We start from the raw sequence: 17,570 nt of genomic DNA, 5'->3' as shown, positions 1-17,570 counted from the left end.
AGTTGCAAACGAGTTGTGTACTCAAAGTTTACTACTAATAAACTTAAAATAAATGCAATGTGCTGTAAATAAAAAAGTTCATTTGCAAAAAGATAGCTTGAAAATCATGTTTTATATTGTGTTTTCCAACAAATCAAAACAAACCAACTGCACTTTGATATTAAGTAATAACTCAAACAGATACAGTTAACTAACAATAAGAACGTAATAAAAACATGATTTTAAAGATTCGAAGAACACATTTTGCAAATGAACTCTTGAAATGTGAACATTGGATTAGACCGGTCGCTTGCTGATTGAAATGAATTATTCAGTGGATGGATGTTGTGTGTAATATTGATGTGACTGAATTGTGTTCTTCCTCCACAGGTCTGTCAATGTACAGTAAACTGTTTCACACTCAGGGCTCTAACAACAGATGAACCAAACCCTAAGAATCAGCTGCTTCACTTTACATCCGTTCTCTCTGCTTAAACACCTGACCTGAATTCAACACACTGCAGAAATGATGAGGTTTCATCAATGCTTCTCTACACTTCATTCAGAGGTCAAAAACTGAACACGAGGACTGAAGACAGAGTCAGAGCTCATAAACGTGAACTCTTATTTTAAAGTGCCTCTTTCAGGAGTTTACAGGTGTTTATGTGAACGTTCGGATTATAATGAAGATCAATGTTCAGTGAGCGGTCAGGTAGAGTTTACATTCATGATGGTTTTCTGTAGCTGTTTGATCAAACCAAGTCAGTTTCAGACACTTATATTTGAGTAATGTTGGGTCCTGGTAACACTTGAACAAAAAATGACACAAAATTCCTCGTGTATAAACACATCTGTTGGTGTTTTGGGGACGTTGTGTTTTCAGGTAGAATGAAATCTTTCATTATAAGCAGAATACATTTAGAGTTCTTTCTCTTAACCAATCATACGCAAATAATACAACTTTAGCAAAGAAACATTTGTGTACACAGATTCACACTGTTTTGGATTGTTCATAAAATGACTTTTGTTTTGTTTAGCCGTTGTTTTTATTTCCAGTTCCATTTAAGTCACACCAGTTAAATCTGCTCATGTTTCATAAATGAAGCTTATGATGGAAAAATCTATATTTGTGAAGTTATTCAGTTTAGTTTGTTCTTGTATTTCTTGTGTTTTTATCATCTGTCCTGAATTTACTTGAATTTCCCATTTTATCAGCGACCAAAAAGGACTAATGGAACTTGATCTGTAAATAACATCGTGAGAACCTTGTCATGTTCACTTTTATGCTACCGGTTGTGTTAGCAAAACGGTTGGAAGAAATTTCAAGATGTGTTTGAGGAGAAATACAAAAAGATATTTTCTTGCATGTTGATTGAAGTGTTTTTAGCATCTGTTGTTCTTGTATATTTTTGTCACAGCTCAGAAAAGTACAAGAAATGTCAAACGTCACCCACAGCTCTTTTGTCCAAGACTATGTTTTAATAAAAAAAGGTGTTTTCAGGAGTAATAGCAGTAATCTAAACGCATCACTATACATCATTTTGAACTGAAAGCTTCAGCTTCATTTGAAGAACTAAAAATTCCTAAAACTTCTGCTGTTTGCAAAGGTAAACACAACCGAGTCGAAACACGTTGTTCTTTTCAAAATATTTCCAGCATTTTTGTATTAAAATGATCTGTCGTGTTAGACAAACAGTGTCGATTACTGTGATACACACACACGCACACACACACACACACACACACTGAAGAGTTCAATCCGGGGAATGCCGTGCACAAATGAATGAAACGTTTTTTTACACAAAGAACACGTCGTCTGGCTTATCGCAAGTCAGTTAACCGTGAATCCAGCGGCGCGGGCAGCGTCTGTCATTCAGAGTTCACAAATGCCCGCAGGTTTTGCCCAGAGGCAGTTTAAAATACTGCAAAAAAATCAAACACGAAAAAGTAGAAGTCCGAGGGAAGATGTCACAGTCATCTTATAAGGGCAGGGTGTGGATGTAGGTGAGAAAGGAGGTATTTTCTTTTCCAGTCCAGTTTCTGCCATACGCCCTCCCGCGTTTGCCATCGAGCGTCGAACCCTTGCGGGGGTCTCCGGACCCCTCAGCTGCACTTGCAGGATTTGACGATCATGTTGGAGAGCTGCTCCACTTTAGGCGTTCGGCCCACATAATAGAGGATGGTCAGGGGCTCCAGGTCCTGCGGGACGCAGCAGGGGGAAGCCGAGGCGTCGGGGTTCAGCGTGTTGTAAAGAGCCAGTAGCTGTGCAGAGAGAGAAAGAATCAGCAGAGCGTTTCAACAACAGTCATTTCATCATTATCATGCTACAAGACACTCACCGAGCTGTGGGAGGTGTCGGCGCTGCGGAGGTACGGGCACGGCCCCGAGCAAAAGTTGGCAGTGTAACCTTTTGGCTCGTGAATCCACTTCCATCCCAGGTCCTGCCGGAAGTCGATGTAGATCGGCCGAACGCAGCAGTTCTCCTCATAGTTTCTGTAAAGAAGAAGAAAAGGCCATCAGTTTCTCATCACTCATCATTTCATCCACACGTTCATGTAAGACAGCACTGACGTCTCCTGCACTTCCATGTTGGCTCTGTGTGCTCTTATAAACATGTCTGACACTCTTGAGATGCTGAAATTCCACTGTAAGGTGTGTCATTTCTTTCCTCCTGGATCGTGCCCAGGTGTCGAGTGCTAACAGAGAGCCATGAGCTCTCACATCTAAAAAACCGGGACAAATCTGAACTTGCACAGCGACGCGGAGCCCTCTCCAACACTTCAACCAGCAGGTGCCAATTAAAGCATTCACTCTTACCCACAAATGTAGTGTGCTGATCGTTCATGGAATGTGGGTTTATACCAGACCACCAATTCAGTATTTCACCTGTTTTCTCACGTTAGTCATAGAAAAACATCCACACACACACACACACGTATGGACCACTGGCTTAACGCAGATGCAGCAGCATCTAATAAATAAATCAACGAAAGATATTGAGATGATCAGAGCTGATATTATTATTATTATGTTATGAGCTCACGTGAAGCAGTAGTTGGTGTCCAGAGCGCGTTTGCGTCGTCTAGACGACGGCATCACGTCCAGGCGGTGCGGCGGCAGCATCATCAGGATGAGATGAGGGATCATCTGGTCCTTCTTGTTCTTCAGCCGATACAAATCCCAGCGGCTCTGCTCATCATAGTCTCCGTCCATCCCTGAAAATACAGCAGACAGAAACTAACGACTGGTTCATCAGACTAAACGTTTTATGCCTTCGGCCATTCATTTAAACGACACGCAAACTCTTGATACCGTTATTCTCTGTGTGGACTACATGTTCGGTCTACAGGCCTGCGGGACAATCAATCCAACTAGACAACCAATGGCCGACTATAGGACTGTGTTTGTTTCGGGTTTATGAATTCAAAATGTGCATTTTCTGTAGAAGAATGTGTTTGAGTGCTCAGGCGTGAAGTGGCCAACTACTGGCTTGTCATGAATAATACAGCGCTTTTGGGTGAACAGTCATCATTCTGACAATGTTGTCACCTATAAACAAACACTTTTCACAAAGTTTAGTACAGCGCTGTGGTGTACACTCTTTAAAAAAGGTGCTTTGATGTCATCCCTAAAGAACCTTTAACATCTGAAGAAAGGTTTTTCCAATTATAAAAAAGCAAGAAAGAGATTTTTCTTTAAAGAACCTTTGAACCACAATTGGTTGTTCTATGGCATCGCTGTGTAGAACCTTTCTTTATAAGAGCGTAAAGCTGTGAGAGTCAGAGGTGTGGGTGAGATTACAGTAGAGTCCATCGAGTGCTCTCATATAACAGATCTCAAGCTCATCTCTCATCAGCTCCTCTCACGCATCTGCTTCTTCAATCTGTGTGTGATAGTGAAAGCAGCTCAGCTCTCAGGAGACACGTTGCCAGTAGATACGGACACCCCTCTTTCATTGAGGGCCAAGCGTCTGAGTGCCCGCTGCATTCCAGCCAACATTCCCAAAACCCCAGACACCCCTGAGACCCTCCGAGGTAAAGCGAGATTCCATCTTGCACTGCATTCCCATCACACTATCATTATGAGACGAGTGCTGGATGACACCTCACAGCCGCTTTAGTGAAGACGAGGTGAAGGCCAGATTAAAGCAGTATAACGTAAAGTAACTTAGTGTAGTGAATGGCTAGTGCTAATGGTAACTCATTCTCACAAGAGAAACGTGGAACGTTTTAATCTTAACTCACGAAAACATAAACAAGAGTAAATATTACAGAGCATTGACTTACCCTTGAACTTGACCTCCAGGACCTCGTTGACGTTCTCGATGATGGCACCGTTCGGGTTGAATGTGTGACAAGGGCAGTGAACGCTGATCTCCAGACCGAGGTTTGTCTCTGACCATCACAAAATATACAGTTTTACTGGCAGAATTACAGCTACAAGATTTCACTTTCAAATATTAAAGATGTGAATTTAATGAGACAATCTCACATTATTTTACGAGTTCTGATCAAGCGTACAATGAAAAAGCAATGAAGCCTCAGCCATGAACCTAACTATCACTGAAGCTAAAGATGATCAATGTGAATTTATCCATCTCATAAAATGAATTGTGTTATATAGACAATAAGTGTGAAACACAGGACTCTATTGTAAACGTTAGCATTAGCGTGAATGAATGGATTACAGGAGTTCTTATCATACTTGTTGTCCGTGTTAACATACCTCTGTACGTGAGCCACTCGCGTATGGTCTCAGTGACGTCAAAGGAAACCCACTCAGGTGTTCCTTTAGTCAGGACGTTCCTGCCTGCGATGTAGCGCTGCTTAGCAATGTGCTCTTCTTTACGAAGAATCTGACAATCACAGAGCAGACACAGAATCACAATCTTCTGCATTCTACTGGTGTGGAAAATGTGATCCATCATCAAAGCCTGAGAACATCTCACTTAACAATCACATTAAACACACACAGCAAACAGCTGGAGGGAACTTCCAGTCCAATGATAAGTCTCATTTCCTAAAGACTCACTTTAACACGGTTCAATAAAAGGAAGGAAGGAGGAGGGAACTGGTGACGTAAAACAACTTTTAATATAACAAAAACAAACAAAAAAACTAACGTAATATGCCCGGCAGCTTCCTCAGGGTCGACTGCCGGCCACACAAACATAATAAAACAGAACATAAAGTCCAGGCCTGGTTCTCTCTCGCCCTTCCCTGTCGTCGCTCCTCACTTATACTTCCGGATCTCCTCAGTGAGAGATGCAAGACCGGTGCTTGTTGTGACGCGCCTCACCGGCCTCGCACCGTTCCCTTGTGGCTCTCGTCCCATCCTGCTCGCCACACTAACGTTTGCAGATAACTCCAGCGTGTGCATGTCCCACAACAGTTTGGCCTAACCTAATCTAACAGGGCCTAACCTAATCTAACATCCGGTGAGACTGTGGCTGGGGGTCCATCGAGACCACTCGAGCTGCCAAACAGCCCCCGGGCCAAACATTTACTCTACACCCGTCTGATCGCCCTCGGTGACCCGCTCTCTCTCCGGTGTGGCGTCAGTGATGAGAGGTGGTCTGCTGGGCCCTGAGACAAATGACTACTTGACAGGAAATGCTCCCCTTCCCCCAACACCCTAAAAATACAACAGGCATAGACTCCAGCACTCTCTCCATATATTATATAACATGTCCCAGCAGTCCGGGTCTGCGGTTAAAGTCATCAGCCTGTGAAAGTCAAGCTTTGGGTTTCTCAGAATGCTTCTTTTGTTCACTCCAATCGTGCAAATGTTCTTCTGTATAATCCATCAGCACCTGGAATACAGATCAGACCCGCGGAGATCGAGCGACTGCGTATGAATTCAACGCGGCACCATCTTCTCTATGTGTGTGTGTGTGTGTGTGTACACTGTCACATCACCCAACACTCACCATCCTTCTGACACTTCCTTCCAGAAGCATCTTCACGTTTGAGAATCAAACATTCCTCAAAAGAAGCGTTTAAAACCGGCCAGCACTGACATGAATCATCAAACACCAACGTGAAAACACAAGACTAGTCATGGCTTCCTAAACATTTAGGTCAAACTTTGACACGGCCTTACTCGGTCAATATTAAAAATATCAAGGTTAAAAAAAACAGCTGTGGAAAAATGATCTCATCTCAAACACTCTTCTACACACCTGATAGAGCTCGATTCGCTGCTCGTTCCTCTTGGCATTGGGGTTGGGCACCCGCAGGGCCCGGAATTCAGCACGGAACAGGTTGCTAGCGTTCTTCTCCATGATGGAGACGTTGAAGAGGAAAACTTTCGACGTTATCCCCTTGGGACAGTAGTGAAGGTCATCTGAAAGTCAAGAGGTAAAGGGTCAACTATTTAATGTTTCATTTATAGTAGGCTAATGATCTATAACATTTATACTTTCCATTTAGAACACTACATAGTGTGTTCACACCAAACGCAAATGAAGCGTTAAGCGCAAGTGATCGACATGTTTAGTCAATGCAAAGACGCAATGACCTACTTGCGGTGCGATTCGCGCGAATGACGTGAAAATTCGTGTTAACCAATCAAGAGCTTTCTCTAGTAGGGCCGTGAGCGAGCGGCAGAAGCCCCTCCCATGACGAGAATTCGCATCTGTAATGAAGCGAATTTTACGCGCGAATGATGCAAGTAAACTCAAAATGTTCAAGCGTCCAACTACACGCGAATAGCACGATTTACCGCGTTTGGTGTGAACACTCCATTATAGTTTCTGGCAGCACGTGTGTGAATGTAAAGATAGTTTCTCATTTAGACAGAGGTTAGAAAAGCGTCATTCTCACGAAACCACTGAAACATCTTTGCATTAAAGACTTTGCTTCTAAAACCCATTTCGGTAACACAAAAAAATTATCATAATAAACATAATTCTGTTCTCTACCTTTGACAACGCTTTAGAATTAACGCAATGCAAAGAATTCATTATTTATTTACATTTACATTTAGTCATTTAGCAGACGCTTTTATCCAAAGCGACTTACAGATGAGGAAACATTGGAAGCAATTATAACAACATAGGAAGCAATTATATAACAACATATTTATGTTGTATCACTGAAATTCTCATCAACATAACGCGTCCACATTTGTCTGAGTGAATTATATATTGTAATTTAAAATTAAGATACTTAGAAAAAAATATTTAATGTTCTAGATGATCTAAAATTACAAAGATGTCAAAAAAAGATTTATGTGTGTAATAAAAATGTAGGAATACTGGAAGAAAGAAGTTCCCATGACTGATATTCTCATCCTCTGTGTGTGTAAACAGTCCTTTAAAAACCTTACAAAGATATTTACATTATGTTTGATTTTACATGAACAAACACGTCTAGCAGTACTTTTCAAACAGGTTAATAGATTACTTTATAATTTTCTAGTTCAAATGTTAATATTCTCGTCATGTTGTATCGATCATTCAAGGTGTCATGGAGGGGCTCGCTGTCCACTGCTCACCACATGATCACTGGGGTCCCTCAGGGATCGGTGCTTGGACCGCTGCTTTTTTACATCTACATGACATCCTTAAGACCATCATACGGGCACACGGCTTCTCGTATCACTGTTATGCTGATGACACTCAGGTCTACATCTCATTTCACCCAGACGATACCCCTGTAGCAGCTCGCATAACAGCCTGCCTAGAGGACATCTCAGCTTGGATGAAAGAGCATCACTTGCAGCTGAACCCGGCCAAGACAGAACTACTCATGTTTCCGGCACACCCCACTGTGCAACAGAATCTCACCATCCAGTTTGGCAATTCCATAATCACTCCCTCCGAATCAGCCAGGAACCTCAGAGTCATTTTTGATGAACAGCTGTCCTTCAATTTTTGTCCTTCACATTGCAAAGACAAACCCGATCATGCCGATATGCCTTATTTGACATTTGCAAGGTTAGACCCTATCTCACTGAGCATGCGGCACAACTTGTCCAGGCCCTGGTAATCTCAAGGTTGGACTACTGCAATGCTCAAATGTGTTTATGCATCATGGCTTCTTTTTTTACATGCTATGGGATTATGGTAATGAGAATTGTAAGGCCATTTGTTCATGATGTCATTTAAAATTTTGTTAAACCGTCAGTAAAAGTTTTGAAATAATGTCATACTTTGTTTTTAGTGAGTAAAAGGAAATTTGTTGATGTGTGTGTTTTTAAGAACACGTTGAAACCAAAATTTCGTGACAATCACTCAAGAAACCAGTCAAAACAAGTCAAGCAATTGTAAAGTCCAGCACAGCAAACTCATACAAACATTTTGTTTCTTTTGCCAAAGGGACGCAACTCAACAACTCAACTCGCCTTCTGATCAATTTAGATCACAAATCTCAAAGTAAGAGTCGTGTATTTAATAGCACTAGCATTTCACAGGTTTGAAATGATGACTACTAAATACATGTTGTTTAAAATGAAGACACGTCAAACGTTACAGATGAACTGCAACTTACATCCACTAAAACACCTTGAGAGCAGCTGCTTGCAGTCAGAGATGTTCTAGTATCATTTGTCTTCATATGACGCAGTGTTTATTTTATTATCTGGTATAAAACTGATGCAGTGCTACCCTAACATGACTTTGTTCACCATTTCTGTTTGAAATGGTCCTGTACAGAAGTTTTTTGTTGGATTTGTCCTGTATAGCACATTGACAACAGACCACAATCCATTAGCCATCCACCACATTCCTGACTGGCTGTTTGGCGAGTCTGATGGGGAATATTTATGTAATATGAACAGATTATGCCAGCTGGGCTGTTGAGGTAAAAATCAGGCCAGACGCGCCGCACATGCCTCCTGCAAACCGCATGCTTATGCAACACTTGTCTCGGCCTTCTCAAAATCATTTTAGTACATCTGCGGCCACTGGAAAATATTCAAGTATTGGTCATTTGGCATATACTGTGGGTAACAGAATATTTTAGAATATCTTTTCTTGGGAGATAATCACATAATAATTGGAATTAGTTTTTTTAACCAAAGAAGCATAAAAGTGTTCACCCTTTAAAGCTGCACTACGTGGGACCTCTTTGTCGCCATCTCTGTTTGTAATTGCTACTGCAGGTAAAGTGCGGAGGTATTTTCTTTACGCGAGTTGTGATTGGGCAATGCTCAACTGCGCAGATGAGTCTGATGTTTGAAGTCATGGCCTGTGACAGTGCACCGGTGAGAATATTCACTGTAGCGCATAACACAGATAACATGGCAGATGGTATAACACGAAACAAATAACAACATAAACAGACCCAAATAAGTGTTTTGATATTATTACGGTTGCTGGGTCATTTCCATACCTGCTGTTTTGTTCTGGAGTCTCCAGTTTTGTTCTCTCATGAAAACTCCTGTAATGCGAACCGGACAGAAGATCCTCGAACAAGTGGGGATCTTAAATGCTGACAAGTATGGTCATAAATCATTGTACATCATACAACTATATATACTATATACAAAGCCTTGCCATCATATCCGGGATATAAGTCTGTAAATTTGAGTAAAATCACAGGCTTCACTTTTCAGTGCTAATTTGTGCCACATGAAAAACAGATGTGGGAGGTCATTTCTAAATCACACTTGTGCCCAGATAATACAAATCCCCTGCGAATAGAGCATAAATTACATAAATACATATCATAATGAACATAATAAAGAGAGAAAGAACAACCAATGAAACTGTACCCGTCTGTATTAACACAACAAGGGAGCTCAGATGTTAACACTGCTTGCCGTTTAAAAGTAAAAGTACTAAAGCCGCCCTTAATAATACTTAAAGTTGTATAAAATACTACCCAACAGTTGTGAGTACGCGCTACAAATCGCCTGTCACTCGCAGCATCCACGCACCGGCTAGCAGCCGGATCCTCTTTGTTCGGTTCACAAATGTGATGAAATGACGCATAGACGAAAGACACCAAATAAGGCGCCAGAAAAGATGACCCGACATGGAAAATTACAAACCATTATTAAAAACTTTCCTTGGTGAATCCAGCAAGGGTCGTGACACACTTTGAAACACCGTTCTTTCATGTACTTCAGCTAATATTTCCTCAAAATAACTTATGGACTGCCACTTTAAGGATCGTCCACAGCTAGAATGATAACTGTGAAGATCACTACTACAACTATATTCATACATCATTATGTATATTCTAAATGCGCATGCAGAAGTTACACATTTTACATGAACAAGAGCTCAAATTCAGTATTGTTTTCTCTGTTATTGTTATAGATGTGAAAACAACGCAAACGCGATGAAGCTTACAGCACCGTTGCAGAGGCATTTTCCATCATATTTCTATATTCATAACGGCGCTGAATAACCATAAAATACATCCACATTACGGTGTTTTGCATTTGACGCAAATATACTAAAACATAGCCAGTGACACACATCTACATTATCTGAGCTCATCCGTTTGTGCTGTGCATTATAGAAAAAATCAGACTAATAAAACGTTCATGTAAACTGTAGCAAAGAGGTGTTCCCATGTCATGTAAACAACATGTTACTGCGATCAAGTCCTTACTCTGATTATAGGAAATAATCATATTATTGGTGCGCATGTAAGTTAAGTCGTCATTAACAGAATTCAAAATGATGTCTGTTTTTTTGACAGCTTTCAGTCAAGTGATGGTGGGAAAGCAGCACATGTAATGCTTTGCCCACCAGATGACAAACTAGACCTCGGAAAGATATCATACTGTAGCCTCACTTTAAAAGATAAACTCATCCAAGATGCCAGTGTAGTGTTCCACATCAGTCACTTAGTAGTCAGTAGTTGGGTTAAGATGCCACCTCGGTAGGCAGCTGCCTATGTAGGCAGTAAACAGCGAGGCTAGATTTGTGAAGAAAGCGAGGGAGTGATTTGTAATGTCCACGTGTCTCCTCTGTGAAGGTGGAAAGCCCCACTCAGACAGATTTGAAATTCTAATCAAGCCTCTGCTTTCCTTCTGAATGATGTCATTTTTCCTACCGCCGCATGTTCAGAGGTGGATTTCACATTACGCTGAGAATCTTGTGTGGAGCGCATTTGTTCCATGAATGCAAGTACAAGAGATGTTGGTAAAACTCAAAGATTCAGGTGTAGGTCAGATGCTAACAGGGTGACATCACAGTGCCTGAGAACATCTCCTCTCATTATCATCAGCACCTTTCTCATGTCTTACAGTCATGTTGTGGTGTGACTCGATCAAACTGGTATGCTGGTATCCACACTCATGTACTGAGTAAATAAAAACATCAACTGACGTTGAAACACACCAGAGAGATAATCTGTAGGCGTCTCAGTTCAGACACTAACATCCGTGTCCGTGTGTCCTGTGTCTGAGATGTTCTTCCTCACAGAGGTGACACTATCCAGACGATCCTGAGCAAGTCCTCTGAGGGATCTGGAAGCATCACTGATGATGTCACAGGAAGAACCTCAAATCTCAAATTTGTTCAGACTTGACTTGCTTTTCATAAACCCATAAAACGGTTTTCTATTAACTTTCGATGTAATACATGCCACACATTTTACAGAAAAATGTGATTTAAAAAAAACTTTGTACCATTAGGTTATAATGGACAACAGATCAGAAAGGAGAACAATGGTTTTCATTTTTGACATTTAAAGGTTCAATAACTGTGAGCTATTCTGTTCTGCTGTAGTTCTGTTCTGTGTTCTACAAAAATCATCATCACAACCAGGTGATTACCGTAACATGTCATTAATGTCACTCCCTATGTGAAGGCTGATCAAATCATTGTGAAATGATGAAAATGAAAAGCCGCCTCTAAAAACCCTGCTAAGTGAAGAATCACACACACAGAGAATCAAACTGAATGGTGCAGAATAGAATAGTCACTCAGAAATACACACACATCACAGTAAATAAACACAGATTAAATGTTAAATCTCAGAATTTAAAGTAACGAAACAGAGAAAACAGAGAAATCACAAAGCAAATCTCAGCTGCTTCTGCTCGACTAAAACAAGATCAAATGGAGACCAGTGCTTACGACACGCCAGCATCATCTGCCAGAAAAACATTCTCAGTCAAGACATGACGGAAACTAGACATCAACGTTAATAGCTCCGTCAATATGGATATTTCTCTTAAACAAACACACCGATTCGCTTCACGAGCAGTGTCACGTAGTTCTTTGATTGATAGATGCACTTTTTGGAGCTTCAAAAAAATCAACACCCATTCACTCCCTCTCTACCACTTGGAAGTAAAATGATACGCGGTATTATAACTCTGACTACATTATTCTTCAAGAAGAAAACTATATTCAGTTTAGGATGGCTTGAGGGGGGAGTTAAACATGGGGAAATTGTGATTTGGTAGTAAAGTTTCCCTTTAAGTTTTCCTATGACAGAAGAAAAAACCCTGAGTAACTTAACATCTGTAGACTTTCTGCAATGCCAAAGACTGCTCCGACCTGCAATCAAACATCAGGGATTTTACTGTTATGAACTCAAACGTTTCTCATCAACCCCCCCCCTCAAAAAAAAACATTTATGCATTTGGCAGCTCCAGAGAGCTCCAAAGCCATCCTTTTCATCTCCATGCGTATAGTGTACCGTCCAAATCAAAAGAACTTGTCCTCCAAGTGTTTTCTTCCAGGTCCTGTGCCAAATGGCAAGTAGAATGTAAAATGAGGTCATGTGGTAAATATTTTGGGGGTGGGTCGTGACCCGTGTTAAGTGACTGTTTGACAGAGTGACTACTGTGAGCGCAGCAGAACTCTGGAAGACCTCAACACGGCCAGATGAGATAATGCAGATCTCCACGCCTCACGTGACCACGAAACCAGAGACCAGAAGAGAGGAAAAACCTGTGCTTGTGTGCGTTTAGGCCAGCAAACGTGCTCTCTGTTTTGCTTGGTAATGACATCATCTCACTAACACACGTATTAGTGCTGTCCACGGCCGTGATCCATGTCCGTCTCTCTCCAGCTGATACAGACACCATTGACCAAAAAATACTGTTCAGCGTCTTGAGCTCGACCCTCCTGAACCATTTCATGGAAAAGTATGAGGTGATAAAGAGGTCTCTTCTTCATAAAGCCAAAACAGTGAGGAAAACAGGTGCTCGATTACAGGTTAAACAGGGCTGGAATACTTTGAAAAATACTTTGCATTAAAGTCATTAAGAAAATTCAATCTCAACAGCACTGAACGTGATGAGAAATGAGCGAGAAAAGCAGGAGACGCTGGAGTCCACGACACTTCTTGACCGCTGCTTCAAAGAGAAAATGTGCAGAAAAGCACAAATGATTCCACATGCTGCAAACGCATGAAAAAGCCATTAGCTGACGTGAACGGAACGTGAACATACATTATCAACCATCACGTTCTCCTGTGCTGGATTTACTAAAAAACCACATAATGGAAAGAGATTTTGCTGCCAATCCACAGCGGAGCGTGTGTGCTGAAACACTTGTGTTTGCTCTGCGGGATCAAGAATCTGATAGCACTGATGATTTCAAAATAACACACATCACGAGTCCACACAGACTCCTGAGATCAGACTGAGAATATTTTAACCTCTTCACAAATTCACAGAAAAGATTTATGCTGAAAATGTAATGTTGTTTCAAAAGGATGAACATAAACCTTTTACATTCCATAGTAAAATGTAATCATTGATGTTAAAACAAGCATTGCCATCTGAATATAAAGGATAATTCTGTGTCATTATTACACAATAATACAACTGCGCACCGTGTGTCGAAAAACTATGATTTTGACAATCAATTTTCTGAAATAATCTCAGGCCTCCCAGGAGAATAAAGTCATAACATTTCAATAATAAAACTATTAGCATTCGAGAATAATGTTGAAATAAACTGCAGCACTTTGATAGTTTGATAAAGCATCGGAGTTGTAAAATAGTAGAATAGTAGTGTGATTCATGTGAAAAAAGTAAAGGGCATATTATGACAGTATTCTTACATTATCTCACCATTACACTTGATTTCAGTTTTATTTGACTATTCTTGAGAAAACATTTAACACTTGTCTGTCACTTTAAAGGAACAGTATTTTACTCACTCGTCATTCCAAATCTATAAAGATATGTTGACGAATGCTTGAAACCAAACAGTTCATGCACTACGATAGTAGGAAAAATTACTTTATACATTTCTTTGTTGTGTTGAACAGAAAATAATACATTTTGAAGAATGTAGGAAAGCAAAGCGTTCTCTACACAGATTTAAAACCGTGTAAACTCGAGGGATGACAGAAATGTTCATTTTGAGCCAAATTGGGTAGATGCCAAAACACATACAGTTTTGTACGGTACATATTGTGTGATATGTGTCACAGACCCAATGTTGGTTTGCCACCTAATGTGTGATGTCAGCAAAACCCCTTTCTGATGCTAAAACCAACTAAAAACCACTTTCCTGCGTTAGGTTTCTCCAGTACCGCTTTCTTAATGGGAAGATGAAATGTGTAATGATGACGTCCCAAAAGCTTCTTCAAAAGGGTATCCGACGGTTCTCTAGAAGGTTCTATAAGTGCAGCATTTGAGGAACGTCACCAGCAGTATCAAGTGATAAAGTCAATGAGGTTTTCATTTAGAACGTCTTGACGCAGAAACTAATCCTGAGTGATCTTACTTCTAACGGACAGTCTGTAGCGTCTCACCACTGGACAACAAAAGACTAAACCTAGAAGACATTCATACAACTCGCTGTGTCCTCAAATAATCTGGGGCCCGTCTCTCCCAGCTTGACTTGGAACAGGGGACGCATGGAAAACTGGTGGAAATTCTTCAGCATTGACCCTCAGATGAACGAAAAAAGACCAAACTAATCATGTCAAATTATTTTCAGATGCCAAGTTATTGCGCCGTTTATTAACAGGAGTGAATCAACATGTGTTCTTGAGTATATTTCCCAGTGGACTGTGAATAGTAGAGATGTGTAACTTGAGTCGGCCCAACAGCAGCGCTTATAAAAGACTGCGCTGGTATTTTCTGCTGGTAACACAGGAGCTCTTTATAGTAACACTTGACGGATGATTCATTAAAACACTCATCAAACTTTAAATCATCTTTACATATTACACACACACATAGCCTATACTGTCCAGGCTGCCTCTAATTAGCTAATAAACAAAAGTGCTCATTTTCAGCCAATTCAGACTAGGAAACATTGTTCATAGTGTTCCTAATGTGTAGTACCGTATAGAGAGAACTACACTTCCTAACAGAATGCAGAAAACACACAGATTTATGACAATGTTTTAAGGGAAAATCAAGTCCATACAGCAGAGGTTTGAAAGTCAAGACGATGAGAAACAGGCGTATCTGTGAGGACTGATGTGTGTCACAACAGAAGAAGAGAAAACACTCAAACCTGATGTTTATCTCCAGAACTTATACTACATATCCCTTTATTCTGATACTATCAACTGGATATTTTGCTTTTGTAAATCTTTGTTTGAACTATATTCAAGTGTATTTCTGTTTATATGTTTACATCAATTTTAAATCACTCTTTTCTTTTGCACTATTTGTACGCAGCCCACCTGCAAACCCGTTGTCATGCCAATAAAGCTCACATAAATAGAATTGAAATTGTGTGCGTGAGAGAGAGAGAAGAATATTGTAGTAGCCTATTTTTTATTGAATAAAAAACCCTTTCTGTTGATCTTATTTCACGCGTGATAAGATTCCTTCTGTGTGGGTTTAACTCACCTGCTTTGATTTGATGTCATAAGCTGATAAGAGTCGACAGTATGTTTATGAATGTTGACACGAGACTTACTGTTTTCAGGGGAGATGTGGATCATGTTGATCTTGTGGATCTCTTTGGCGTAGTACTCCGTGTCCGTGTTGTCCTGCCCGCAGCTCTGCTGTCTGTCTCGCCCTACCTCCTCCAGCAGCTCCCGCGTGCTGTTATACAGGGCCAGCACTTGATAGGGCACCTGACTAGGGCCCAGGGTCTGAGGCGGGCTGGTCAGTCTCAGTTTGCTGAGGATCTGACCCCTGATGGCCTCCACCCGCTTCTTCTTGATGTTCTCGATGTCCACCGTGGTGCAGGTCGACAGAGAGAAGCTCAGGGTCAGATTGTTTAAAAGAAGGAAGAACAGCAGTCCTCTGGTCGGATGCATGACGTCAACACAATAAAGTTTCACTTATAAGAGCTTCAGATGGGAGATTTACAGGTTGTCCTCTGGAACTCAACTTCGCTCCACTACAGTCCATACCGCACACTTAATGCACACACACACACATCCCATAATAATCCCATGACATCCTCAGAGCCGTTGACAGTCACGGTGTCCAAACTGCATCTTCCCTGAAGCGACTTCTTGCGGACTTTCAGTCAGACGTGCACACTCCCGCTAGCTCTGCGCGCGCCCGCTCTACACTGACAGGACTGTTATTGCGCTCGCGCTCCTTTTAATAGCAAGAGCGCTCGGTGACGCGTTGGGTGGGCGGGGCAAACCAGCCGGACCCACTCTCCCATTCACGCAATTACTTTGCGATATAATAACGCGAATCAGAGAATGTAATTGCACGTCACGTAACCGACACCAATGGAATGAAATGAGATTTTAATCCTGATTGTCTAAACGCCTAATTTACTTCTCGCACACGCGCACAAAGTCTTGTGCGCCCCCTACCGGACCGTTCGACATGACACATTAACAAGACCATTGATGTATTTTTTTCATTGTTGACTATACGGGCTTGAATGGTTAATGATAGTCTGTTTGTAGTTCAGTCTATGCTTAACATCATCCTGCAATGATGTGTGTCCACATCATTACATTTCGTTGCACTGTACTTGTATGTGTGTAATGACAATAAATTGAATCCAATCCAAACTCATTTGTGTTGAAGTAAAACTTGTGAAAAGTTTTAGAAGATTTTTCATGTTCGCTGTTGGCCTTTATTTGACATCTAGATCGTTTTATACCCATCATCTCTGCGCTACTGCTGTGCATGGAGACGCATCACTGCACTGTGACCTGTGGACCTCATAGAGATGTCACTGTTCATCACACGCTTCAGTTTTCATGAAATAACTCATATCAGGTCACAGTGGGGACTGGCATATCAACATTTCTATATATGGCAACGTCCAAGTCGGATAAATTGTAATCCACGTGCAGTATATGATATAAGAGCTCATATTGCTGGACTCCAACAACTATCCTTTAAATAATAAATCTGAGCTCCCCGAAACTGTCCTATAGCTAAAAAGAGGAGGATGAAGAAATCATAAAGGCGCATGACTTCATAACCTACTCAAATGAGAATTTTAGATGTATTGTTGACCTGCCTGGCCCAGGGTGAAGGACAGTGTTTGGAGGGGAGGGAGCGATGCTACTGGGGCACGGCTGGTGCAGCACCGAGCAGGCCTAACCTGTAAAGGTGGGCCAGTTGAGATGGTGATATCGTATTTGCATGTCATGTGCACATTTAACACCGTTTAAAATATGAAACTTTTCTAAAAACAGTATTTAGGCCACAGCAGTATTGCCAAGAACTGGTCATATACAGATTGAATACGCTTTTAGATGAATTCCAATGTAACAAATCTG

The 17,570-nt window shown here is 41.1% G+C and overlaps 2 protein-coding genes across 2 annotated transcripts in view; one reads left to right on the top strand and one right to left on the bottom strand.

Annotated features, from left to right (window-relative positions):
* ttll5 (tubulin tyrosine ligase-like family, member 5) overlaps positions 1-1,484 on the top strand; it is a 65,653-nt gene extending 64,169 nt beyond the window's left edge. The window contains exon 31 of the mRNA XM_079458983.1: positions 281-1,484. The gene's annotated coding sequence lies outside the window, so the exon portion shown is untranslated. The remainder of the gene's footprint in view (positions 1-280) is intronic.
* Positions 1,015-16,397, bottom strand: tgfb3 (transforming growth factor, beta 3). Its single transcript, XM_079458999.1, has 7 exons — positions 15,785-16,397; positions 6,161-6,324; positions 4,705-4,834; positions 4,266-4,373; positions 3,023-3,194; positions 2,319-2,472; positions 1,015-2,241 (listed from the first exon to the last, which is right to left on the bottom strand). The coding sequence occupies exons 1-7, from the start codon at positions 16,128-16,130 to the stop codon at positions 2,083-2,085; spliced, it is 1,233 nt and encodes a 410-aa protein (XP_079315125.1). The 5' UTR covers positions 16,131-16,397; the 3' UTR covers positions 1,015-2,082.
* Positions 16,398-17,570: the final 1,173 nt, after the last annotated feature.

The sequence above is a fragment of the Barbatula barbatula genome (genome assembly GCF_947034865.1).
Source record: "Barbatula barbatula genome assembly, chromosome: 6".
NCBI classification, from domain to species: Eukaryota; Metazoa; Chordata; class Actinopteri; order Cypriniformes; family Nemacheilidae; genus Barbatula; species Barbatula barbatula.
The sequence above is the reverse complement of the archived record's forward strand: the minus strand, read 5'-3'. Positions and strand labels throughout refer to the sequence as shown.